At 49.3% G+C, this 26,305-nt stretch overlaps 1 protein-coding gene across 1 annotated transcript in view; it reads left to right on the top strand.

Annotated features, from left to right (window-relative positions):
• CLSTN2 (calsyntenin 2) overlaps positions 1–26,305 on the top strand; it is a 157,130-nt gene that overhangs the window by 78,778 nt on the left and 52,047 nt on the right. Inside the window, exon 8 of the mRNA XM_036267466.1 lies at positions 3,509–3,630. Coding sequence (XP_036123359.1) covers positions 3,509–3,630 — 122 coding nt within the window. The remainder of the gene's footprint in view (positions 1–3,508; positions 3,631–26,305) is intronic.

Genomic DNA, 26,305 nt, shown 5'->3' with positions numbered 1-26,305 from the left:
CTGCAAACACTATTCTGTCTGCTCTAGGCTGGTGTTGGAGGAGAGACATGAGGTCTGGGGAAGTTTGACTCATTTCCCCAGAAGTTTCGGGTGTATGGAACCTGGAGCCTCCTGCCCAGTGGGTCTGAAAGCAAGATGCTGATGGGGTGCCTCAATGGGGGGGGGGGAGATGAGGAGAGATGGGTAGCAGAGGAGCAAGTGCCCTACTACAACTTGTCAGGGCACAGGTGCTTTTGTTCTTCTTGTGGACCATGTAGGTATCCAGAAATGGGCAAGGCTAGAGCCAAGAGGGCTGCATGCCTGGAAGACAGGATGTCAGCAGGAGGAGCAGGTGCGGGGGGAGGGAGAAGTTCCAGAGCAAGGGCAGGAGTCGAGACGAATCATGAAAGGTCAGTGGGAAAGAGCATTACTCACACCAGGAATGGAGAGGTAAGGGCCCAGGAAGGTGGGACTGAAGCTGGTACAACTGGCCCAGCCATCAAGAAAGGGACTGTGTCACTTATCAGATCAATTTCTATATAAAGATTATAACAGGTCAATTCTTATTGAGAATGTCAGGGGTGAAGGTGGTGGGGGAAGGAAAGAGCTGGAAACATATTTTACCAGGGCCCAAACCCACTTTATTGGCCATGGATATCATGTGAAGGTCTCTTCAGGGCTCCTCCAAAAACCAGTCAGTGTGTCCATGAAGGAACCCATCTATAGACACCTGCATGACAAAGGACATTTGACATCCATGAGAAATGACAGATTCCACTGGCCCTTTAACGAGGCTTTCGACTTCATTCTTTTTCATCTGCCTTCCCTGCCTCCCACAATGACTGGGGCCAGGAGGAGGCTGGGGGACAGGGAAGTGGAGTGAGAAGAATGAGGGAACGGACCTTGCCCCTTTCTTTCCCCACTGTTGGTGACCAAGCCTCAGGTCAAGTCTGAGCGGAGGAGAGGGGAAACCCTTGTCATCAGGTGAGGGACTTACGCTTGGTTTGGAGAGAACCCTTTAAGACTACTTTAAAATCTGAAAGTGTCCAGAAGGCTTTAGGATCTGCCAGAGATGTGCACTGAGAGAAGGAAAGAGAGCTGCAAAAAGGAACACCAGAAGATGGGAAAGGAAATGAAGCCCATTTCTGAGTGTGTTATGTCAGCAGCCCATTGACTACATTGGGTCCCCTGGTGTGGATGGTGACTCTAGGAGCCCAGACAAATGAGGGAGGGAGGAGGGACAACCTCCTAGGCTGGAAGGTGCTCTAGACCTCTTTCATTCTCCTTGTTCTACCTCCTCACCCACACTGTCTCCTAACTCCAAATAAAACTAAAGGGGAAACTTTTTTTTCCCCCTGATATTTCTCAACAGAAGCTACAGGAAATCAGTTATGCAGTTGTGCGGGGGATAAGAAATATTCAGTAAAATCTCCATAACTCGGTCTGGGTGTTTTGCCAACCCAAGGCTCACCCAGATACTGGCCCAGACTACCCTTGCCACATTTGCTAACTGACCATTCACCTTCCTTCTATTCTTTGGTTGCATCATGAAGAATGAATATCCTTTTGTGAAAATAGCATCCGACACTACTTTTGTATGCTGCATGGTCACAAAGCAGTGTAATAGTCCTTATAATAACTAACAGTCATTGAGCATCTGTTCTGGGCTTTACATACTCTTTCTCATTGTATCCACTAAGATTCTTGCAGTTACAAGGAATGGAAAATACAGATCAAACTGATATGAGGTCATCAGAAAAACAAAGTAAAATAATAAGGGAAATGTAAAGTTCTTATAACTAAAATGTCCACAGACAAGACAGCTTCGGGCAAAGTGTGATCAAAGCCTGGCTCCTTTTCCCTGCAAGTTCTTAGCTCTGCCATCATAAGTGTATCAATTTCATGTTAGCAAATATGGATGCAGCAGTTCCAAGCCTCCCAGTCATAGACTACTATTTCTAGAGAGAAAGAGTCTCTTCTCTTTCCTTTCTGCCAAAAAAAGAAAGATAGTTAGGTAGTGCTTTCCCAGAACCTCTCAAAAAAGCTCATGGATCACTGACCTGAATTGAGGCATTGCCAATTCCTGAGAGAAGCCCCGTGGCCAGGAGAATGGCCTACACTACTGGACTTGGGCCTGAGCCCTGAACCCATCACTGTGGCAGGGGATTTGTACGAGCCTGTTTGGCCAGGACCAATCAGAGCCCATTTCTAGAAGTGAGGTTGGTGTTGATTCCTCCCACTCAAGCCACAAGGGCAATGTTTGTGCAGGACGTGCAAGAATCAACCACAATATCCTATTCTCATGATAGGATAGGATCCTGTTCCCTTGGATTGGGATAGTCCAGCATCACTGTCATGATACAGTTAAGGAAACACAGGCTCTGAAAGGCTAAATCACCCTCCCAGCATCACCCAAAGATACAGCTCCACCCAAAGTCTATCTGAATCTAGGGCCCATGCTGTTCCCATTATACCAGCTCACTCACCCATCAGCATGTGCCTTGTGGAAGATTTCTGTGTGGGCTACTATATCATACATGCAAGTTCTCTGAGTACTGGTCTCAAGACTCCTCCCCACCTAAAGGCTGTTATCTGGCCCTATGGGACATCATGGCTGGGATCCAAGACGTGAAATTTCCTCAGCAGGAAAGAAAGTTTTTATATCAAAGAAGGGAAAAGAGCCCTGGCCGGTTTGGCTCAGTGGTTAGAGCGTCAGGCTGCGGTCCAGAGAGACCCGGGTTCAGTTCCCGCTCAGGGCACGTACCTCAGTTGCAGTTTGTCCCCAGCCCGGGTTAGGGTCATGTGGGTGGCAGCCAGTTGATGTGTTTCTCTCACGTCAATGTTTCTTTCTCTCTCTTCTTCCCTCTCTCCCTCCCGTTCTATCTGAAGATAAATGCAAAAATGTCCTCAGGTGAGGATAATAAAAAAAAAAAAAGGGAAAAGACCCATCCATTGTCTGTGAATGGAGGAGAGAGGTTTGGAAAGTCACAGAACTATGTAATGTGCAAAATCAGTCCGACCCCTCCTCCTGACGCAGCTAAAAGTGATGCGGCTCCCTCCCTGCGCAGAGATCAGAGCGGGTGCGTTGGTGGTCCCCTCCCCCAGCCTGATGAAATGAGTCCAGAACTCGAGAGAAACCAGCTATGCCAAGGATCCCGGTGTGAAGAGTGTGATTGTCGAGTGCTCCCTTAACTCTCCCAGAAGTATTTACACAAAAAATAAAACCTTGTTAACCCAGGTAGATTTCCTCTAGGGTCTGATACAGTATCCGAGCATAGGTCAGGTTGGTATTTAAAGCCCAAATGGCATCTCCACAGAAGTTTTGCTGTGGGCTTTCTTGAATCTTCCCCTTGCAGTTCAGTGAACTCCACCATGTGTGTTCTAGAACATTCCTCAGAAGCGATTGTAAAAGAGAAACTGGAATGCCAGTGACCTGGGAGGTGTGCTAAATTATGAGCGGGAAGACTGTTCTGCTGAGACTGACACTGAGTTGGGGAGTCTCACCCCCAAATCCTCCTTCTGTTTCCAGAAATGAACCGGCATCACTACGCCCTGTACGTGCACAACTGCCGCCTGGTGTTCCTCCTGCGGAAGGACTTTGACCAGGCCGACACCTTCCGGCCCGCAGAGTTCCACTGGAAGCTGGACCAGGTAGGCACCCCCTGGCCCCTGGCCCCTCGCACCCCTTTTCAGGGCTGGGTGCTGCGCTGCAGAGATCATGGCAGTGGGTGGGCACCTCCGGGCTCTGGTCACTTGTTGATTTTCAGAGGAATCAGCTCAGGGAGACAAATAGCATCTTAAAGTCAGGATGGAAAACTGCCACCTTAAAGTCCAGTCAGAGGTGGGGAGGGTCGCACTCCCCGCTGGGACCCCGCAGGGCCAGTGGACCTGCTGACACTCGTCTTGTCCCTTTGCTCTGGTCGAGCTCGTGGGAAACTGCTTCTCTTGCTCTCGTGTTCAGTTTATGACCTTTGGTAGCACATCTTTAGGTCACAAATGTTCTGTGTCTCCTCTTTGATGCTCTACTGTCTCCTCTGGATGACGGTGCAGCCTTGCTTTTGGCGGCACCGTTTGGGAACAGGGCCCCGAGGACTTGGAAGTAAGCAGTGACACAGTGCACCGTGAGCAATGCATGTTCTTGTCTGAAGTGGAAAAATCTGTGACTCACTCCAGAGCCTCATGGCTTGTGATCGCAAGGACTAGTGTGTCACACTTGTCAATGACACATGCAGTGTCTGGCTTGAATCAAAAGCTGTGCAGTGTCTATTTCCGAGGCGTGCAGCGCGGAGCCGGCGCAGGTGGCAGCAGGTGGCGCTCGCGTCGCCGCGGCGGTGCCGCTGAAGCCGTGGTCTGTGCAGCAAGCCTAGGCTTGGCCTTCAGTGAACTTGAAGAGCGGGGTGTGAATTTTGAAAAGTGGTTTTAAGTTCTCGAGAGGAAGAATGCCCGCAGGCAGGGAAGGAGAGTGCAGAAAGGGTCGGCTTAATGAAGCAGGTGAAATGATGCTCATTCTAGGCCTTGCTGCCTGGGGCCCCAGCAACTCATTTTGCTTTTTTCCTGCCTCACCCGTATCCTCAGTGGTTCCGGGGACCTCAGTCCTCTTTTCTCCCTCCAAAAGCCACTGGGTGTGCTTCCTGCCTCACCTTGTCCGAGGCTAAATGTTCCCTAACCCTTCCCCCACCCTCTCCAGGTACTGCCTAAGCTCCCAGGCCCCGGCGGGGCTGACCCCAGACTATCACTGGGAAGCAGTCCAGCAGGACCCCATTTGCGCTGAGATGAGAATGGTTGCCGCCCCCTTTACCCACGCAGAAGTACAGACATATGCTCTTTAAAAGAGCGTTCCGGCAACCTCGGGAATCTCTCAGTGGCGGAACATTAGACAGTGTGACAAGATCAGGGATGCCAAGCTGTTGGGAAAGATGTTTGAGGGAGCCCAGTGCCAACTGCCTAATTCATTCCCAATAAGTTTGGGAAATAAGGCATCTAATTAGTATATGTTTCTCTGAACTAGGAATTCTGGGTCTTGCAGAAGTTATGAAATCTTGACATTATTTATTTGATTTCCCAGCAACCTCTTAGCTACCTTCTAAAGTGCCATATGGCTTATGTGCGATGTTTTTAAATACATAACATGAATCGAAGTGAATTAAAATAAATTCCATGTTGTGAGGGGTCTTAATAAGAATACTGATATAGGCCTGAGGTGATGGCAGGTGCCCCGAAGCATTTTCTAAGATAGGATTGCGACGCCCTGATACAGGTGGCAAGTGAAAATAAAAATAAGTGAGGAAGGAATTCTGCTTCTTCAGGTAAAGATATGGTGAATCTAGGAATTCTGAAATCTGTTCCCAGAGTGGGGAATTAAAGGAGGGCTGAGGTCCACTGAACACCCCTAAGCTACTGCCAGGCCGCTCATCCTGGTCTCTGCCACAGCCCTGCCCCGGGGACATGTGGCAGAAGACGGCGGGCCAGTAGCTTGCCCGAGGTCACATCGCAAACCATGGTGAGGACCTGCCTTTTCCATTATGCCGTGCTGCTGCTTCGGTGGGCTTGCTAATTTAAAATTTAAAATGTTTTCATTTTGAAATTTAAAATATGATAATGTAGAGATCAGAATTGTCACTGAAATCACAGACTTAAAGAACTGTCTGAAACTCTCAAGAGTTCTCTTCGCTCAAGCGTCGCCGTCCTCGTCTGTCAGCTGGGCTGCCGTGGCAAGTGCTGTAGACCGGGGCTTAAGCAGGAGACATTTCTTCCTCACAGTTCTCGAGTCGGGGAGATCCATGAGCAAGGTGCTGACCAGTTCTGCCCCCCGGAGAGTGACCCTTCCTGACTTGCACCAGGCGCCTTCTTGCTGTGGCCCCACCTGGTGGAGAGAGCGAGCTCGGGCATCCCTTCCTCCTCTTATATGGCACCAGCCCTACTGGCTTAGGGCCCCAGCCTAGGACCTCGTTTAACCTTCATTACCTCCTAGAAGACCTGACTCCAAATACAGTCACATTGGGGATTAGGGCTTTAACCTATGAATTTGGGGTGAAGGGGGGATTCAGTCCATAGCATTCTTCAACCAAAGAAAAGAACATCTGAAACCTGTAAAGGCTGCCTAGTGATGATAAGAAGCCTCCTCTCACCCGAACAGTTGCCCCGTCTCTGTGAAAAGAGCCGCAATGGGTAAGACATAGGAAACCTCAACCATATTCATGCTAGTGATCCGGCAGTACCTGTAGACCAGCCCCCAGGTCCCTGTCCCCGTACTCAGCTCCCTGTAGACAGAACCTGATGCCCAGCCTTGGCATACCTAACGTCTCTGCCCCCAGGAAGCCATTCCGAATCACCCCAACGTGGATTGCCTCTCCCTGTGCTTCCAGACCCCGTGCAGAACTCCGTCCCAGGACCTCGTGAACCCCAGCCACCCGTTTATCCTGCCTCTCTGCACCCTTTGTGCTGACATCCTGGAGGGCAGGCTGTGCCTTGCTCTCCCCGCTCCCCAAGGCCTAGTATAACCCTGAGCGCGCAGCGGTGTCCAGGACACGTTTGCAGAACAGTGGATGGATGTGAAGACCCAAAGATGGGACAGATGAAGTGAGAGAGGGAGGAAGGGCAGGGGAGAGGAAAACTTCAGAGGTCTTTTAAAATTTCCTGGTGATTAATTGACCTTTCGATCCATTTTATGGAGCAGTCTAAAAATTTAACTTTTTTTTTTTTTTTACTCTCTGGATCTCAAAATTGTTCCATTTTTATCTTGTTATCTTATTCCAAAGGTCTTTTTGGATTTACACCAGTAACTGTTATTGAACTTTCTGGCCTTGGCCAGAAAGGACCTGGGCCAATCCAATGCATGTGTGTATTAACATTCCCAGACCACCTTGGGGAAATCCAGAAGCATAATAAATGTCCCAATGCCTGATGGGCCTCCTTTGTTTCTTAAATCAGCAGTTTATTCTAAGCATAAACTATGTGCCAGGCTCTGTGGTGGGCACCAGGGATCAGCAGCTAAATTAGGAGCCTCTGCTCTCTAGAGGTTCCCATGACAGGGGGGCAAACAGCCCATAAACACAGTTCACAGCCCTGTGCAGCGTGTGCTAGGGCAGAAGGCAGGGCCAGGCTGGGGGTCCTGGCATGGGCCTGGAGAGAGGCCTGGAAAGGAGAGGCCTGGAGAGGCCAGGGCAGGCAGCACCAAAGGAGTGTGGAGGGCTGGTGGAGCCAGGCTGCCAGGCCGGCAGAGAGCTGAGCAGGAGCCCCGTCTTCAGGGAGCCCTCAGCGTTCGGGTGGCAGGGCTTAGGGATGGGGCAGGAAGGGTAAAGTTGGGCATGTGTTAGGACCCAAGTTTGGAGGAGCAGATGGAATTCAATCCCAAGAAGTTTTTTATATCATGCTATTGAGTTGGTACTTTATCCCCAAACTAATTGGCCACCATTGAGGCATTTTTATATATAAAGAGAACTGAGGATTTTAAGGATGGGTAAATGTGAAGAAGGCTGGTATGATATTGCATAAAACGTATCAAATTTAAGCAAATGTAACTCAGGTCAAGTCATTCAATAGGACCAGTGGCAGGGACTGCACAGGAACCAGGGTCCCCCCTTCCTCTCTCCACAGCCAGGATGCCGCTCGTGGGTGCTGAACGCAGAGCACGCCAGGCAGGATGGTCTCCACATAGCTCTTCAGAGTTGCGCACAGAGTGCGACAGTTGCCACAGGAGCGGGGCGCTTGCAGCAGCCCGGCCCCTCAGTCCCACATCTAGGATGGCCTCTGCTAGGGTGGGTGGACTGCCAGGCCAATCCATCAGCAGGCCGCTCCAGCAAATGCCCCTGACAATCAGTGCACCTCACTGGAGGGATCATAATGATGAGGAGAATGGCATTTTAATGGGGTTTTTACTTATGATCTGCTAATGCAAACCCCGGGAGCCTGTTGTGAATCATGTGCAAGCCCAGATGAGAGCCGAGCAGAATGCCCAGCTGCCAGCTCGCCCAGGAGAGGTTATTAATTTGCAGCCCCTCCCGGCTCTCATATTATTTGGATGTGGTGGACTCGGTGTCGCGAATTCTAATGATCTCCCCTTTGGACCTGTTGGTGCTTGGAGGGAAGCTGGCTGGTGTGTCACAGCACGTTTCCGTGATTGGGAGACACAGCTTGAGTGACAGTCTCAACTGACCAGCCCGAGGACAGGTGCCCCCAGTTCATAGGAGGAAAAAGTACACATCTCTGATCTGAAGAATCGCAGTGAGCACAAGATGCAGAAGTGGGGTTCCTTCTGTTGGCCACTGCCTTCTCGGCACCAGAACTTGTAACCGGCCCCGGGGCGAGGGGAGCAGGACAGAAGCCTGCCTTGGGGGAGCTCCCAGCCCTGCCCAGGTGACGGACCGGGCAGAACACCCTCCCGCAGGAGTGCCCACTCCAGTGCGTACGGGCAGGAGAAGCAACCACAGGGAGTGAAGGGGTCTCGCTGGGCGAAGGCTGGTCCTCGCTGGAGCCACCGCGCAGCTCCAGGCCCGGTGCTGCGCCCCCAACTGTTCGGAAGTGAAATTTTTATGTGAAATCTCCCAATTTGTAATCTCACGGAAAAACATACGTCATCAGACCAAACAAATGTGCTGCAGTATAGCTTTATACTCTGACCTGGCAGAATAAAAAAAGACTTATTTTGAGATGACCGATAAAAAACAGACTGTTATTTTGACACAGGAAAACTAGGCCATAACAGGTCTATATGGGAAGTCTGACTCTTCTTAAAGGAGGCCCACTTGCCCTTGGAAACACCTTCTGTTCTCCTAGCCCCCCCCCAAACCCCCACAAAGAATGCTGGCTTTCCCATCATCCCCTCAGCACACCCAGAGGGAGGAGGCGGGTGCGAGTGGGGCAGGGTCCCCAGCCCAGGCCCTGGTGTTGATGGTGGTCTCCCTTCCTCTTATGTAAAGAAGAGAGTAAGTCACATGCAGTTCCCCCAGGAACAAATGACAGAGCGAGGTTTGAGCCAATTGCTCGCATTTGTCTTGGGCCAGTGCCTCTGCCCATGCGCCCTTCCACCCGAACAGGATGCTCCAGCTGCTGGAATACGCTGCAGGTGAACCAGCCCTTTCTTCTGGGTGATGCAGAGTTTACTCGCATTAGAATGATGCAGTCAGTTTACTCGCACCTGCTCTTTCAGACGTGCTGGGAGTCAAATGGGTTAGTTAAATCATTATTATAGCCAAGTGCCAAGGAGCTAATTGGAAAATGGTCAGTCCAGTCCAGACCAGTCATCTTAATGAGCAAAATAATCAGGCATCGTCAGCACTCTAATTCTGCTGTTAAACAGTAACTCAGGTACGTTGGCCTGTTTCCTCTAGTGCACGGACACGGCCTGCCTTGTGCACTGGCCTTGGGGAACCCCACTTTCCTTTAGGACCCCATGTCCTAAACAAAGGGGGAAGAATGTCCAGAGCCCCCTTTTTCCTCTCCTTTAGGCAGAACACCTGATTTTTCTAAGATGCCAACTTGCAGGGTGGTTCTGGGTGAGTAATGGACGTGGAGAATCACAGTGGCTCTCTTTCTTTATTTCTCCACGATACATGACCAGGGGTCCCTGAGAAGCTGCATGTCTCTCAGAGTTCCCCTCCCTCCTTTCCACCTGTGTGAGTTTCCAGACATTTGGAAGGAGGCGGCTTCCATGGCTGCACGGTGTTGGCAGTGGAGGGTCTCACCCCCACAGAGGACAGCTAGTCCTCCCAGATCGGGACTGTGCAGTGACCGCACCTTCTGCTCTCTGAAAAGGTGACGCTGACGTGGTCAGCTCACTTGTTCTGTTTTCTTTATAGAGGGCGCTGCCCATTACCAACACCTTGTCCTCTCCACCTTGAAGTGCCTTTCCTGGCAGCCTTTCATCATGCCCATCTCTGCTGACCACCTCTGTGCCATGACACCTCTCCTGGGCTCCTCGGGGTCCCCTGTTAGCGACTGTGATAGACAGAATAATGGCTCCCAAAGATGCCTACATCCTGATCTCTGAAACCTGTGAAGTATGTTACCTTACGTGACAAAAGGGTCTTTATAGGAGTGATTACATTAAAGATCTTGAGAATGAGATTATCCTGTATAATCCAGGCAGGCCCAGTGCAATCCCAGGGGTACACACAGGAGGGAGGCAGGAGAGCTGGCGTCGGAGATAGGACCATGGAGGAAGGGTGACATGCAGAGCCATGAGCCAAGGACCATGGCGGCCTCTATGAGCTGCACAAAAAGACAAAGAAACAGACTAGAATCTTGATTTTAGCCCAGTGAAACTCATGTCAGGTTTATGACCTCCAGAAGTATAAAATAATAAGTTGGGTTATGTGAAACCACAAAGTTTGAGGTAACTTGTTACAGCAGCAGTAAGAAACTCATACATCACTCGAGACTCGGGGAGGCCTGGAGCCAGCTGCCTCGATACGTAGACCCAGCCAGCTCCCAACTCCGAACTGCTCGTTGAGAAGACCTAGGCTAGGCGGCCCCAGCCCCACGGCAGCGTCCTCTGCTGCAGGTGCTTCGGGTTGGGGGTGCGGCCCTAGGATGGAGGGAGAAAAGGGCCCTGTCTCCTAACACCCCCATTCAATGCTGCTTGCTGTTCACCAGGTCCCCTTCCTCACCAGCCTCTGGACGAGGATCCCCAGGGGCAGATTTAGCCTTTCCTTCCCGCTAAATCAACATTCTCCTTCTCGCCTAAGGTGTCAGCCTCCTTGCCAGCCACTATTAATAGAAAAGGCACCTTCTCTGCCTTCAGGGAAGAAACACTTGAGTCCTCTAGGCTTGTCTCTGGAAATGCTAAAGCAAACTTAGAAAATCCTCTTTCTCTTGACAGAGCCTTACCTGGAAGCTGAACATTGACAGAGTTGATACACAAATGAGATTCTCTGAATAATCCCTGCCCTTCCCCCAAGCACAGCACCTGCTTCCCCGCAAGTCCCCTCCCAAGCTCGCCTTGCTCTCCTGAGCCCCAGGGCTTGATCCAAGGCAAGAGGAGCCCTTGGCTCCAAGGAGCCTAGTCCGGAGTGGGGTGGCCCTGTGGCCCTGGGAGCACCCTGGGCAGTGGGCTTGGCAGGGGGAGCGCCTCTGGGTGGCCTCCCGCACTCTGCTCAGGACCCCCAGGCCAGCAAGCCCTGCCCACGGTGATGACTGGACAGTGCCGCCCTTCTGGCGTGTCCTCCTCCCTGACTCACTCTCCCACTTTATCTGCTGTCCTCCCTGGGACCACCTCCCAGGTGGCCTCTGCCCTGGCTCGCCCCTGCTGCCCAGGAGAGTTCCCGATCTTTATTGGACAGTTAACAAACAGCAACTGCTGCTGTTCCTGGGAGAGCAGAGCCATGGCTGCAGGGAGGAGGCGATGGAGACACCACAGCGCAGTGAGGGTGAACCAGTTAGCAGGGCTGATCGTAGTCCTGAGCGAGAGTAAGAGCTGACGACAAGTAGGTAATCCTGCCTGAGGCGCACGGACTGTGGACACAGCCTCCACAAACCACTGAGGGCTTCCGTAGCCCTACTGATCAGCACATCGGGAGCCATAGCTGGGAGAGCTGATTTCTCAGGGCTCCCTGGGTCCCAGTATTACTCAGCCTGTGCACTCGGCGAGTTCAGAGCTGCAGGAACGTCCCTCTGTCCCTGCTGCCATTTCGCCAGCTCCTTCCACTTTCTCAGACTGACTGAAGTAGGAGACTAAACAACTGGTACATTTAAACAAATCAAAGTACGAATTAGTCTACACCTTTCTCCCTTTTCTGGCAGACCTGGCTCCTTTCTGGTCTCTCTTCCCCCGACAAGCACCTGCTAGTGGTTCCCTTTGCTCCTGGGAAAAGCTCATTTGTGTGTTCGCCTGCACACCTGCCCAGAGGCCAAGACTGCGTGTTTTCAGGAGACATCCTGTCATGCATATTTAAAATCCCTGTCTCTCATTTTACTGTTGAGAGGAAGGAAATGATGGCAACACAATTAAAAATAGTAATTAAATCACCATTTCACTAATAAATTAAGATGTGCAAGCCTTGGGGTGGTCCCCGTGGGACCAGCCTTAACTCGGTCACCACGCTGTGCCTTGCTCCTGCCTTTCCAGACTGCGCCAGGGATTGGGTGCTGGTGGGCGGGGAGAGGGGCTCCTCCTTGGCACCAAACCCAAACGCCTGCATTGTTATATGAAAGATATTTTTCTCTGTCACTTCCACACTATGAAAAGACAAGAAATTGATGAAATTGAATCCTAATATGAAATGGGAAATTGTAACGCTCATCCCCTCATTTAGGAGACACGAGGCAAAGGCACTGAGTAGCAAGAAGGAAAATTGGAAGCAGCTTTGCTCCAGTTCTTAATTTGTACCAGGTACTTCCTTTTAATTCTAACAAAAACCTTGCCGTTTAGGCACAATACCCAAGTTAGGGATGAAGAATGGGAGACAGAGCAGGTACATCCAGATCTCTTATCGAACAAATGAAAGGACCTTGAGGATGACCTCAAAGCACACCTTCTTCCAGAGAGTAAAAAGCGCCATTATTGACTTGGGAGAATTTATAGCTTTCGGAAATATACAAGATGACAACAATGAACCAATGTCTACACAGACACCAAGTGTTTAGAACAGGGCGTGGGTGTCAATCCAGAAAGAGTTCACGTCCAGACAATCAGGAGTCACATTTTAGCATCTTTTGAAAAAAAAAAAGATCAGTTTGCTCCTGAGCCACCGTGATGAGAGAGCAGTTCATCCCATAAAACAAGAGAAGACAGTGGAGTTGACTTCCCCAGGAAGACCACTCCTTGGAGGAAGTCTTGCGAAGCAATAACCCTGGAGGCCTGGGTAGATTAATTTGCCCCAGCTTACACCCAATCTCCTATGAGTCATCTGTTTGCATCCTTAATGTCTAAACATGCAAATATTGCTGCACTTACTGCTCATTAGTTTAGTTAAAGGAAGTGCCCTTTAATTATGCCTTTAAATAATGAACCTCCTCCATCACCTTGACAATCAGTGCATATTAGAAGCAAGCAAGGCCTCATTATGAAACAGCTACTGCATCCCTTGGTCACCTAGAAGAGGATGGCTTTCTTGAGGCGATAGAAATGGGAGTCTAAAGACAAACAAGCCTTGTGGTTGCATTACGTCTTTGAGGCCATAGGTGCAAGGAAGGCGGTTAGCCAGTGATGTATTACACGTGAGGGAAAGGAAGGAAACCAGCATTTTTTTGAGAGGTTTTTGTGTAGCAATCCCTAAACTCATTGATTTACATCCATTAAGTCTAAGCTACACAGTTACTTTTGAAGTTTTTTCTTAACGCCATCTTACAGATATTGAAATTGAGACTCTGAACCATTAAGTAATTTGCCTAAGGTATTAGACCAAGCCCACCATTCTCCAAAGCTCCATGTTCTTTCTTTAAAAGGTATCTTCATTGTAAAAAGTATTGCAGATGTCCTCTCTTTTCCAGGATGTATCTGTTGTTGAGAAGTGATTCTGTGGCTTGGCAGAATGGGGAATTCTCCAAGTCTTCACTCTATTTCTCTATCCATTGGTCTCATCAGAGACTCAAGGGAATTGTTTGCTTCCATACAATTCCTAGATACAGGCAGGCTGGACAATACTGTGTATGCACCTGTCTGCATGGTCCTGAAATAAAACAGAATGTGACATAGGCGGGCAACGTCCAAGATCAAGACAGAGGACAGGGCTGGGGCCATCCCTGCGCCTGACCCCATGACTCCACACGCCTTCTTATGTTTGGTGGGCAGGCACTAACCTCCCCTGTGCTCAGAGAAAGATAGATCTCCTTTCTCCTTCAACAGGAAAATCTAATGTCTAAGATTATATGAAATGTTCGACACCAAGTAGCCCTTGTCCTTTGTTTCGGGTGCCCGAAAACAGAGCCTGATATGAGCTGGCAGTGTGGTCTGCTTCTGTTAAAGGAACCACATCCCTTTTATTTCCATCAGCTACAACCTTGTCAGATATACAAGGGGACACGCAGGCTTGAGCTATGTGGGCACAAAGCAAAGAGAGACTCTTATACCTGTTACCGAGACTCACATGAAAGTGAGCCCATCATTGAGGTATAAATGTGAATTGAGACTTGAATTACTTAAAGAATTATCTAATATCATCTACTTATATTTTCCATCTTAAACATATGAATAAAATGAGCCTTACAAGCCGAGAGTAAAAATACACCTTTAGGTTTATTCTAGAATACTAAAAACATTCCTCTGTCATAGCTAGTAAAAAGATGTCACACTGGGAACCAATAATAATAATAATAATAATAATAATAATAATAATGAAACACAACATTTTTTAGTGGGCAGAGCACAGAACCAGCCTGAACAATTAAGAAATTTGCTTAAGGTATTAGACCAAGCCCACCGTTCTCCAAAGCTCCATGTTCTTTCTTTAAAAGGTATCTTTATTGTAAAAAGTATTACAGATATCCTCTCTTTTCCCGTATGTATCTGTTGTTGAGAAGTGATTCTGTAGCTTGGCAGAATGGGGAGTCCTCCATTCTGCCCCAAGAAGTCAGGCACTCGTTCACTTATTTATCGACACATTTTGATCAAGATCAAATTTAAAATGAACAAACGTACATTTCGTCAAGGAGCGGTGAGCGGCAGTGCAGGCTCTAGAGTCTCTCAGGCTCGAGTTTCTGCTCAGCTCGCTCTGCCCCCCACTCTCCTGTGGGACCTTGGGTGAGTCAGTTCACCCCTCTTTGCCCCAATTTCCTCATCTGTGACGTGAGAATAACTGTAAACACCTCAGGGGGTGTTATGAGGACTAAACGATATAGTGATCACCCTAGATCAACTGGCAAGTAAGGAGAGGAGCTGAGAATTGAACCAAAACTACACTCTTTTGCCAGGGACGTAGAGGGTCTAGGGTCCCTGACAGGAACAGGTGGTTAGTCTGTGGGAGCGGCAGTCCAGGCGGGAGTTAAAGGGGTTAGCAATAGAACAGCACAAATAAGATTTAAAAACATAATTTTACCATGTAAAATAGAAAAGTTGATTTTGTTCTGATGAGAATAGCAAGTATGGCAAGGGTGCACTGCGTGCGCCGCGAGGGGCGGGTGTACATGGTCACAGACGGGCAGGGGCACCCCGAGGCCTGCAGTCCCTGTCCCAGCAGGCAGACGAGGCTTCGTGCTTCAATGCCGGGACAAGGAGGGACAGCCGGACGTGTGGTGGACCTGGGGGAGTGCGAAGCTTCTTGAGGGCAGAAGCAAGTGTGTGGAAGTGAGATCGTGGGATTTGAGCAGAAAACCCCGAGTTCACATCTCACTGTGGAGACTCTCGTGTGGGCACTTGGGGATATCACCCAGCCTCTCCGAGCTCCCCGTCCTCACATATAAATGGGCTTTGTGAGCATCAGATAACGTGCATACTCACCGGATTCATGCTAGATGGTGACCAGTTGCATCACTGTTTCATTGTCATTATTTTTCCTCTGTTTTTCCCATACTGGAGATCAGAGTCTTGGCTTAACCAGTCGACCTCTCCTGGAGGATTCTGGAATTCTGGACTTTGTTCACAGGAAAACATGCCCTCTGTCGTAGTGGCTAAGTGCATACTTTTTGAACCGAGCTTCCTGAGTGTGAATCCCAGCCCCGCCACTGCTGGCTGTGTGGACTTCGGGAAAGCTAACTAAGGTCACTGTGCCTCAGTTTCCCCATCTGTAAGAGGGGTAGAAAAGCACTCATCGCGTCGTGTTGGGAGGATCAAAGGTGATAACACAGCACATGGCACCTCCCGTAGCTTTCTGCATTAAGGACCTACGCAGAGCCTTCCCCAGGCGTCCGGCACTGTGGCTCCTGCCCGTCTGACTGGAGCCTTCTCGGGCATCCCAGGCTGCTCTGGGCTTCAGTTCCTGCTTCAAGACCCTTGTTTCCATTGCAGAGGTTCTGACCTTTGCTTAAATCCTAATTCAGTGCAGTCTAAAGAAGTTAAAGGTTATGTCTGTCTTCCAAGGCTTTGCTTCCTTCTGCCGCTCAGCCCAGGGCAGGGGGGCCTGGCAGCCTCCACCTCTGCGGTGTGGCCCAGATGCACTCCACACCTATCACCTCTCCCACGCCCCACCTCTGTGGAGATGGGGGTGGCTCTTGCATCTCCTTACACAGGAAGGGTCCTCCTGCTAGGGTCAGGACGGTGCGTGATTGCCCTCGGCGCCGGTGTGCGGGACTCATCCTCACAAGGAGCAGTTCATGGCAGTGCTGTAAAATCCTTTGCCACCAGACCAGGGCGTCCCACTGACTTTCATCCTGGAACCCGGGGCTGAGCCAGAGGCCCATCCATCCTCACTGCCTGGACCACCCAGGACAGTTCAGAATGTGTCCCATCTTCAGGACTGTGTTCTGAGCAGGCTCTAGGCTTCCAGAGCAGGATTCCGTGGCTTCTCCTCTTCCGGTTATGGGCAGTCTGTTCACCAAGCAGTGTCGAGGGCTGAACACTGACACCATCTTCGGCTCAGTCACATGGGGCAGAGGCCGCACCTCGCAGGGGTCCCACGCCCAGCCTGTCTGGCTGTGACGCAGGCTCCCATGTGGCCTTGGGCACTCATGTTAGTGGCTGATTAAAAAAGCCAGGGAGACCCTGGCTGGTTTGGCTCAGCAGTTGAAGCCTCAACCCACAGACCAAGGGTCATAGCTTCAATTCCCAGTCAAGGGCACGTACCTGGGTTGCAGGCCTGATCCCTGGCCCCAGTCAGGGTTGTGAGGGAGGCAACCAATTGATGTGTCTCTCTCACATTGTGTTTTTCTCTCTCTCCCTCCCTCCCTTCTACTCTATCTAAAAAAAGCAATGGAAAGATACCCTCAGGTGAGGATTAATAAAAAAAAGAAGAAGAAGCCAAGGAGGCTTCCTCATTACACATTATTACTCCAGGCTACCCGATTTCTGTATTTCATCTAATCACAGCTTCGCTAGGGAGAGAGAACAGTTAAAACCTGTTCATTTCACAAGATTTGAACACAGTCACTTGTCCCGAATGCACTTAGGCCTTTTCTCCGTGGAGGAAGGCATGACTGGTCACTTGGAATCTTGGCAAACACTTCACACCACAACCAGAGCCGCGTTGGTTTGTTTTTCTGTGTCTTCTCGTGTCCCTCAGCCTTCTGTCCACTTAGCCGCCTTGGTGATCTTTCTAAGGACATCGCTGGGGCGGCTGCGCCAGTGCCGGACCCACGCATGCTCCCGGAGAGCCCGGTGCCCCGGCCGCAGTGGCCACACGCCCTCGTACAGGAAGGCGGCCGGCGGCCCGCGTGGGCACTGGCGGCTTTCACCGGATTCAGTTCATTCCATCTGGGAGGCGTCAGTACATCACCAATTTCAGGGGGGGATGGGAGAAGTACTTGAATGGATTTTGGTTTTAAATTTCATCATTGCCCATTTATTTTAATGTATAAAAGAAAACTTGTAACCTTCACTTTACAACCATGATTTCGAATCTATGAAATTATATCATCTTTAAGTCGGTTTATTTAAGTAGAAGTGCGTTGATATAAAGAAAATATTTTTGAAATGATAGTAGAAGAGGTATGTGAATTTGCACGTTTATTTAAGAACAACGTCCTTGGAGCACCTATGAAAATGACCTTGTTCTGGACCCCGAGGACACACAGGGAACAAAGCAGACAAGAATCTTGAACCTTCAGAAGACTCAACGAGCACTTCACAGAAATTATACAAACGGCCAGTGAACACGTGGAAAGGTGCTCGTCTTTATTAGACATGGAGTAATGTAAATTAAATTCAAAATGAGACATCCTAAACATTCACTGGAATGGCTAAGAAAGGAAAAGAGAGAGGGGAGGATTTGGATACATGTGAAAAAAGTCAGTATTTTAATAAACAGCCCAAGTGCCCATCAGAGATGAGTGGATAAAAAAGCTTGGCTCAGTGGTTAGAATGTGGGCCTTCGGACTGAAGGGTCATGGGTTTGATCCCTAGTCAAGGGCTCATACCTGGGTTGGAAGTTCGATCCCTGGCCCCAGTAAGGGTCATGCAGAAGACAACCAATCAATGTCTCTCTCGACATGTTGATGTTTCTCTCGTTCTCTCTCTCTCTCTCTCTCTCTCTCCCTCCCTCACTTCCACTCTATCTAAAAATCAGTGAAAAAATATCCTTGGGTGAGGATTAACCCCCCCCCAAAAAAAAATCTGTGATACATTTACACAATGGAGTACTATGCAGCTGTATAAAAGAAGGATCCCTATTATGCTAAGTGAAATAAGCCAGTCAGAGAAAGACAAGTATCACATGATCTTACTTATATGTGGAATCTAATGAGCAAAATAATCGGATGAACTAAATAGATCCAGAGGCATGGAAACATGGAACAGACGGATGAATCTCGAGGGAAGGGGGGCCAGAAAGAGATTAACCAAAGAACTTACATGCATACATGCATTGCCAATGGACACAGACAATAGGGTGGTGAGGATCTGGGGTGAGGCAGGAACCAGGAGGGTAGGGCAATGGGAAAAAAAGAGGGGACATCTATAATACTCTCAACAACAAAGATTGTTTAAAAAGGAAAAGAAAAAAGATTTGCCAGAACCACTGGAACTCTTGCACATTGCTGGTGGGAATATAAACGTACAACCATGTTGGAAAACTGGCAGTCACCTCCAAAGTAGACCCAAAAGTTTTACTCTTAGTTTTCTATCAGCAGCAACATATCCATACATTCACTAAAAGATGTAAACAATACATTGGAAACTAATCAGTCTCAGAAAATGCTAGTTGCATGAATTAAAACCTATTCCAGAGCATACTCAGACATTGTCCCGGTCCTTGAGTAGCCCCAGAGCAGATTCTCATCATACACACTTTTCCTGAGTGTACACTGTGTTCTGGGTTTTGTGCCAGGCACTGGGAATATGGGATGAATCAGATGGCCCTTCTCCTCCCAGGAAAACACAGTCACTTCCCTTAACATCCAGGAGATTGTAGCCTTTTGCCCTTTTCTCGAGGAGGTTCGGTTGAATGCATGTCACTGTGAATGGACAGCCCTGGTTTACATTCTATAACCCTGTGGTCATGTCGTTCCGTGGTTATGCTCCAGGAGAGCAAGAACCCGGTCTGTCTTGTTTCTTGCTGTGTCTCCCAGGACTAGAGCAGCATCTGGCTTGGAGTAGGGGCTCAGTGAATATACCCTGGATAGATGGATGGGTGGGTGTGTGGATGGGTGGGTGTGTGGATAGGGAGATGAATGAAAATTAACATAGATGGGAGGAGCTCAGGAGCCTGCAGGTGAAGTCTGCTCCCACTGGAGTCAGGGGCCTCCCACCACATAAGGAACATTTCACAGAGTTGGACAAACCCCACTCATCGCTGCCAAGGACACTCACCGGCAGTTTAAATTGCTGCAATCGGCCAAGGAGGTTTTTTTTCCCCCTTTTTTAACTTAAGACATAGATTAATATTTCAGGAGAACATGGTTCTAATTTACAGCCAAGACCTTTGGTTTAATCAGCAAAAGGGGAAAAAAGTCCATGAGCATCACTGGCTCGCTCCGGTTCCCAGCTGCGCTCCTGGCTGGGCTTACCTCTTTGGCCTTTAATTATTCCAGCCTCTGACATGGCTTTATCTCTGACACTTTGGGATGAAAATGTGATTTGCTATTCAGAGGTTTCAGCAAAAATCACACTCCAGTCAGCAAATTGAGAGTCTAATAAAGGAACTGAGGGTTGGGGGAGGCTTTGAAAGGATGTCTCTAAAGTGTTTTTAATTAAATCTGTGTTGTTATTTAGGATGGAGGGGAATCATTCACATACATTAAGGGGGTTTGTTTGGAATCGTGGCCAGGCTGTTCTTGTAACGGTGGCATTCGTCACAGAACCTAAGGGCAATGTGACAAGTGTGCTTTTTCAGTCAAATACTGTGTGAGCAGCACCAACTGTGTAGACCTGCTTTGCACTAGGCATCATGCTAGGTTCTAGGGGGTCACAAAGAAATCTGTGGCAAAGTCCCTGCCTTGTCATAGCAGGAGCTAGATGACAGTGCTCGGTTGTAATAAAACCCAAGGAGGAAAAAGCGGGTCAAAAAAGTGACCATTACTGAGTCTTTCTCTGCTGGGGTCAGCTCAAGGTGCTTTGACTGCACGTATGCTTTTAGTCATCACAGCTGTGTGCAAAGAAGAATCGTTATCCCCATTTCACAGATGGGAGACCGGAGGCTCGGAGCGTGGAAGTGGCTTTATCCTAAGCCACACAGCACCTTACCTGGTCTCTCTAAAAGCCTCTGTTCTTTCCACGACAGCACACTGCCTCCTGAAGAGGCGGAGGGGCTGTGCCCACCACTGTGAAGGCTGGCCTCACCCACAGCTGTGCATCATGCCAGTCGAGGAGGGAGGCCTGTCCATAGGCTCCCTCCCCCCAGGAATCCCTGCACACATTCAGCAAGCTGTTCTCTGGCCCCCAGACTAGAGGACCTCCTATTAAAACTCGGCCACTGCCCGGCCGATGCGGCTCGGTGGATTGAGCGTTCTCCCGTGGACTGAGAGGTCTCAGTTTGATTCCCAGTCAGGGCACATGCACAGGTTGTGGGTCCATCTCCAGTAGGGGGCATGCAGGAGGCAGCCAATTGCTATTTATCACATCAATGTTTCTGTCTCTCTCTAAAAAAAAAAATAATTAAAAACACATTTAAAAATAAATAAATAAATAAATAAATAAATAATAAAACGTGGTCACTTTCTGTGCTCTTCCTTCAAACAACTTAAAATGTATGTTGTTTGTGTGATTGTTTCATGTTTGTCTCTCCTGCAGACTGTGAACTCACCAGGGCAGAAACCTCCTCTGTGGTAGTGAGCGCAGTAACCGTCACAGAGTATCCATAGACGAACGCATGAAAAAGAGAAGGGGGGGGGATGGAATTTGCCCCTCGTGATGGCTGTCACCCTTCCTGATATCCTTGTCTCTACTTCTCAAGCATGTGTAGCCAGTGAAAACAAACGTAACAGCCTAGGGTTTCATTATTCTCCAGAATGACTCAAATATGAAAAAGATGAGCACATCTCCAAACCCTGAGTAAATTTGAGGGGTCTTTGAATTCCTTGCCCAGCCAACCATGTCACACACACAGTCCTGTGTGTACTTCCAGGTTTCAAATGAATGGTCTTTCATAAAATAACAGTCATATAAATGTAAATGGTAGCTTTAGGTCACCATCTTATTCTTTCGGACCATAGGTATTACAACAACGATATGATTATATGTAAAGCCTGAAATGTTTGAAATTCAAAAGCAGTCCTTGCCCGGCCAGTGTGGCTCAGTAGTTGAGCGTCGACCCATGCCCCAAGAGGTCGCTGGTTCGATTCCCAGTCAGAGCACACGCCCAGGATGTGGGCCAAAAGCAGCCCTCATTGATGAAAAAATGGGAGCTACAGCTCAAAATACACTTAATCTACACTTAGTTCTTGAATTAAAAGAGACCATCTGAAAACCACACTGTGCTTGGACTTCATCCCGGGCTCCTCTCGGAACAATTCCTGGATAGCAATCTCTGCTGAACACTCCCCGTGTCTGAGTGTCCTTTTGAGCCCTGTTCATTCATTATCGTGTTTATCCTTCCCATTATCTATCTTACAAATGAAAACTACTGAGACTTAGGGCATTTAATCTGCCCAAGGCCACACAGGTAGTCGGTGGCAAAACTGAAACCATACCTGCACCCAGGCCACTTCAGATTTTGATGTAACCATTGCACTCGGGTACTCATCAGCTCCAAGCCTGACCGGGAGTCACCTCGACGCGCGACTTTCCGATCACACCGAAGGGTGCTGTAAGAACCAGCCCCAAACGCGCTGTTAGATTAATAACGGGGGATGTTGAGGACAGTGGTCTCTGCGTCACACAATGTCTCCTTTTGAGAACCCACAAGAGAGATTTCTGTCTGGACTCAGTATAAGAAAAAGCTCTACCGCTGTGTAACAAAAGATGCCTTTTCACGCTCTGGGCGTGGGAAGACAGCCTGACTCATCAGCGTCCTGGTTTCCTTGGCTTCTACGAAGCGTGAAACCCAGGGCCGCGGCCTCTGCTGGACACTGCAGACCCTTCAGCATACATTGAGGGGGCAGATCACCTATTACCCCAAGGCTTCCGCCTAACTTTCTGTTCTAGCCTGAGCCCCCAGAAAGCAAAGCCCGAGGCACAAGTGTGTGAGTTTCCCCTGGACGGTCAGGAGTGTCAGCCCAGGTTCCTAACCAAGCCCAGGGAGATGAGATGTGAAAGGGTGAGGAAGGGTGTGGAAGGGTGTGGAAGGGTGTGGAAGGGTATGTCAGGGGGCGGGGGGATAAACAAGGTGTGTGATCAAACTGGACACTGCTTGTGATCACTGATGCAGTTATTAACTATCCCTATTAACTATTCCTAATTAACCACTGCATGGGGTGTGAGGAGAGAAGAGGAAAGAAAGGGAATTTGTGCACTGGTGTAATACTGGCCCAATATTTCAGAAGCATCGTGCCCCTGTCGGACTGGGTGGCATGACTCCCACTGTGCCTCAGGCCTCAGGGATGACTGGGCAGCCCTGCAGCAGGGTGATGGGCTTGCGGGCAGTGGCTGGGGTGACCATTCAGAGGAATTTACCACCATGGCAGCTGGAATCAGTGAGTGGCCATGCCCCCTCCTCATGTCCTCTCTCAAAGAGATTAGAGGGAGCCCAGGGAGGTGTCTGACGACTTTCCTACCCACATTTTCCTTTTCATGGCTTCTTTTATCTCCCAACTTTTTTTTTTTTTTATCATGTATGGATTGTATCCTCACAAACCACATTTACTGGGCCAGAGTATAAATAAAATTCAATAATTACTGGCTATGTGCCAATCTGGTCTCTCCACTCAGTCGTCTTATCAAGGGATCTCTTCTCTTCTATCCCCAGGAGGGGCTAAAGCAGGAGCTTGAGGATGAATGGACACAGCTAGTGGCTGTTGTCACCACCTCTCTTGACACAACAAGATAGCCCTGAGCTCACATTTCAGGCCAAGTATGAGGCTGTGGTTCCCTGAAGTGTTTTTTCTCAGCCTTGGTTACATTTGTCATTGGAACTTTGCAAGGACAGCATGTCCTTGGAATAGATTGTGTCTGGCATCGTGGGCACTTGCTGAATTTTTTTTTGCACTAACCCAAATAATTAACAATGATTCTATGATAATAACTATTTATTGAGCATTTACTAGATGCTCAGCTCTTCCCTGGCTGGTTTATCTTCTTTAATCTCATATAACTCAGCTCTGGCCAGCTGTGAGTGTCATGCAATCTAATGAAGAAACCTGGTTTCTATGATAAGGGACTTTGCTGCGAAATATTCATGTGCCTCACTAACTCTGAAAACGCAGGGAGGCCGCGTCCACCCCACAGTGAGCTCTTAGAGAGTTTGCTGTCTCCAGAACCTCCCTGTTTCCTGGTCTCCAGGTTCATCTTTTCACTGGGTGACTCTCAGCCCCGTCAGTAGACTGCAGCAAAAACAATCTACCTTTCTGGAACTCCGCAGCCAGGCGGCCTTTAATTACCTGATGTCTTCAAGGTCCCCAAAGTGTGATTAGTCTGATTGGACCTTGTAATTAAATGGTCAGCCAAGCTCGTGGGAGGGAGGCTGCCTTAGGCTTGAGCATTCTTTTCTTTCTTTTTCTAGGCTGAGGGCCTGAGATTGCAACCTAGGAAACAAAGGTGCACATTGGTGCTGAGCTGCCCCTGCAGCCTGGGCAGGGGCCCGCATGTAGAGACAGAGAGGCTGGCCTCTGTGCGGAGATAGAGACAGGGAGCTCTGCTCTCTGGCAGAATTGCCCACAGTGGCGTGGGTGGTATAATCTCTCCATCTCTGAATACTTCTCGCTGAGTGTCTCTGATGAGCCTGCCAGGTGCCTAAAGTCTACCCCTTGCCGTTCATGGGTACAGATACCTAAGACCACTGTCGAAATGCAAAGGTTCTCATTGAGGGGAGGGCATGCTGTGAAAATCAGGGCATTTCATGGGGAGTCAGGGAGACTCAAGTTAAGGGGCCCCCAAGTGGGGACTCAGGGATTCAGAGCCAGCTTGCGATCTCGTGGATTCTGGACATGAGTATCGCCACTCAGCAAAGCACACAGGCATTTACTCTTATGAGTAGCAGAGGCTGGTCCCAAACCAGCCTTGCTGGTAATTGTTTAAGGGCCCAGGAAACATCTGGGAATTGAGAAAACAAACCAAGCAAAATAAATAATAATAATAATAATAATAGAGAGAGAGAGAGATCACCATAGAAGAAACGCATATTTGAACATTAGGAATACACCCAGAATATCTGTGAGAGAGGGAAACTTTCTAACAGGTATGGGAAATCCCACCATGGAAGCCAAGCCAATCGTTGAAGGAAGCATCCTACAGTCGTGAACTTAAACATGGACTGGATTCGAGCATGAGAAGTTGGATTAAGTACTCCTGGCTCAGAGTGTGGAGTCTGCTCTAATTTGATTGGGGTTGTGTTGTTACCAATGGTTTGGTTTTCATGTTTGTTTAGTTGGTTGGAAACAGCCAACCAAGGAAGAAATGTTGTGCAGGCCGGAGCCCTGACTCGGGTCCCAGTCGCTCCGCCCACAGCTGCTCTGGGGAAGCCGTAGTCCTGCAGGCCTTGCTCTTCCGTTCGTAGAATGCTCGTGACACCTACCCGCTCATCCTCCGGGGCTCCCAGGTAGGAGGATGTTGTAGAGTACCTGGGAAAAAATTAAGTATTATTTCATTAATGAAAAATAATTAATGCTGTTGTCATTAATGAGGGTTAATAAGAACCTGTGACTAATATAAATTAACCCTAAATCTGATGAGGAATGAGACAGGCATAAGTGAGTAAGATCTAAATCGATGGGTTTAAAGGCAGTGGTGAGCCCTGGCCAGTTTGGCTCAGCGGTTAGAGCGTTGGCCTGTAGTCCGGAGAGACCCGGGTTCGGTTCCCGCTAAGGGCATGTGCCTCGGTTGCAGTTTGTTCCCGGCCCTGGTTGGGTCGTGTGGGTGGCAGCCACTCGATGTGTCCCTTTCACGTCGATGTTTCTCTCTCTCTCCCTCCCACTCTATCTGAACAAAATATAAAAAAAAAAAAAAAATGTCCTCAGGTGAGGACTAAAAAAAATCTGATGAGGAATGAGACAGGCATAAGTGAGTAAGATCTAAATCGATGGGTTTAAAGGCAGTGGTGATAGTGATCGAGTACCAGTCTTGCTCCTCTCTCTTCTAGCTGAGTATTGGGGTGCAGGGCAGACACCCTGATGCTCCTTAGTGGAGTGAGTCTGGATGCGGAGATGAGCCAGCTCTTCACTTACCTTGTCTGGTGCAGAAGCACCTCCCCCGATGGGTACTCCCTCATCCACTCTCTCTCCCTCTCTGCCTCTCTGCTGAATCCTTGTCAGCAGGCTTCCGGAGGCCTCCTCTCCTCTCCCAAAGCCCCCCACCCCCAGTGCGCGATTCCCCTGGACCTGTGGGAATCCCTACCCGACAAGCTCTTCCAGCTCACGTCCAGCGAGTGACTGTTTTCCTTTCCTGAGTGACCTTAGGGCAGAGGTTCTCGAACCTTGATGTGGATGCGAATCACCAGAGAGCCTGTCAGACTGCAGGTCCGGGTCGGGGAGGTGGGGGTGGGGTCTGAGATGCTCATTCCTCGCTCCCAGGTGATGCTTGTGCTGCTAGCAGACATCAAGGCTGCTGATGGAGGCTAACACTTTTTTTAAGTTTATTTTTATTGTTGAAAGTATTGCGGGTGTCCCTCCTTTCTCACCGATTAGCCCCCTCCTCCTCACTCCTGTCAACAACTCTTTCCCGCACGGCTGTGGACACAAGCTCGTTGTGTGACCTTGGGCAGCTTCTCTAAACCCTCTGAGACTCAGTGTATCTGTAAAATGGGGAAAATAATAATGCTATCTCCAAGAGTTGTTGGGAGAACCAAGTACGGCAATGCACGCAAAGTTCTCTGTCCCGTGAGGAGCACAAAGCCGGTGAGAGAGGACAGTGCTCACGGCACTGGGGAGCCAGATGACAAAATGGGAGCCTTCTCCTAAGTGGGCCTGTCCCTGGGGAGACATCTCAGAGAATCTGAAGAGCACATCTGTCAGGCTTAACGATGCCTGGGCCCACGCCGACCAATCCCACACCTGTGAGTGGAGAGACTCGTAGCAAAGGAACACACCTTGGACAGGCTGCGCGGCCCCGTGTTTGCATCAGGTGTGAGCGAGGCACAGCTGCCCCGCTCTGCAGTCATGGCTTGGCCTTTCTGGTGACAGACCTCCATGCAGGGGTCATCCAGGAGCCCACCAAGAGCCACCTTATTAGAACAAAAGGTGTTCCTTTCGGCCAGGAAATTCCATGGCATTTAAG

The sequence above is a fragment of the Molossus molossus genome, unplaced genomic scaffold, assembly GCF_014108415.1.
Source record: "Molossus molossus isolate mMolMol1 unplaced genomic scaffold, mMolMol1.p scaffold_m16_p_18, whole genome shotgun sequence".
NCBI lineage: Eukaryota > Metazoa > Chordata > Mammalia > Chiroptera > Molossidae > Molossus > Molossus molossus.
The sequence above is the reverse complement of the archived record's forward strand: the minus strand, read 5'-3'. Positions and strand labels throughout refer to the sequence as shown.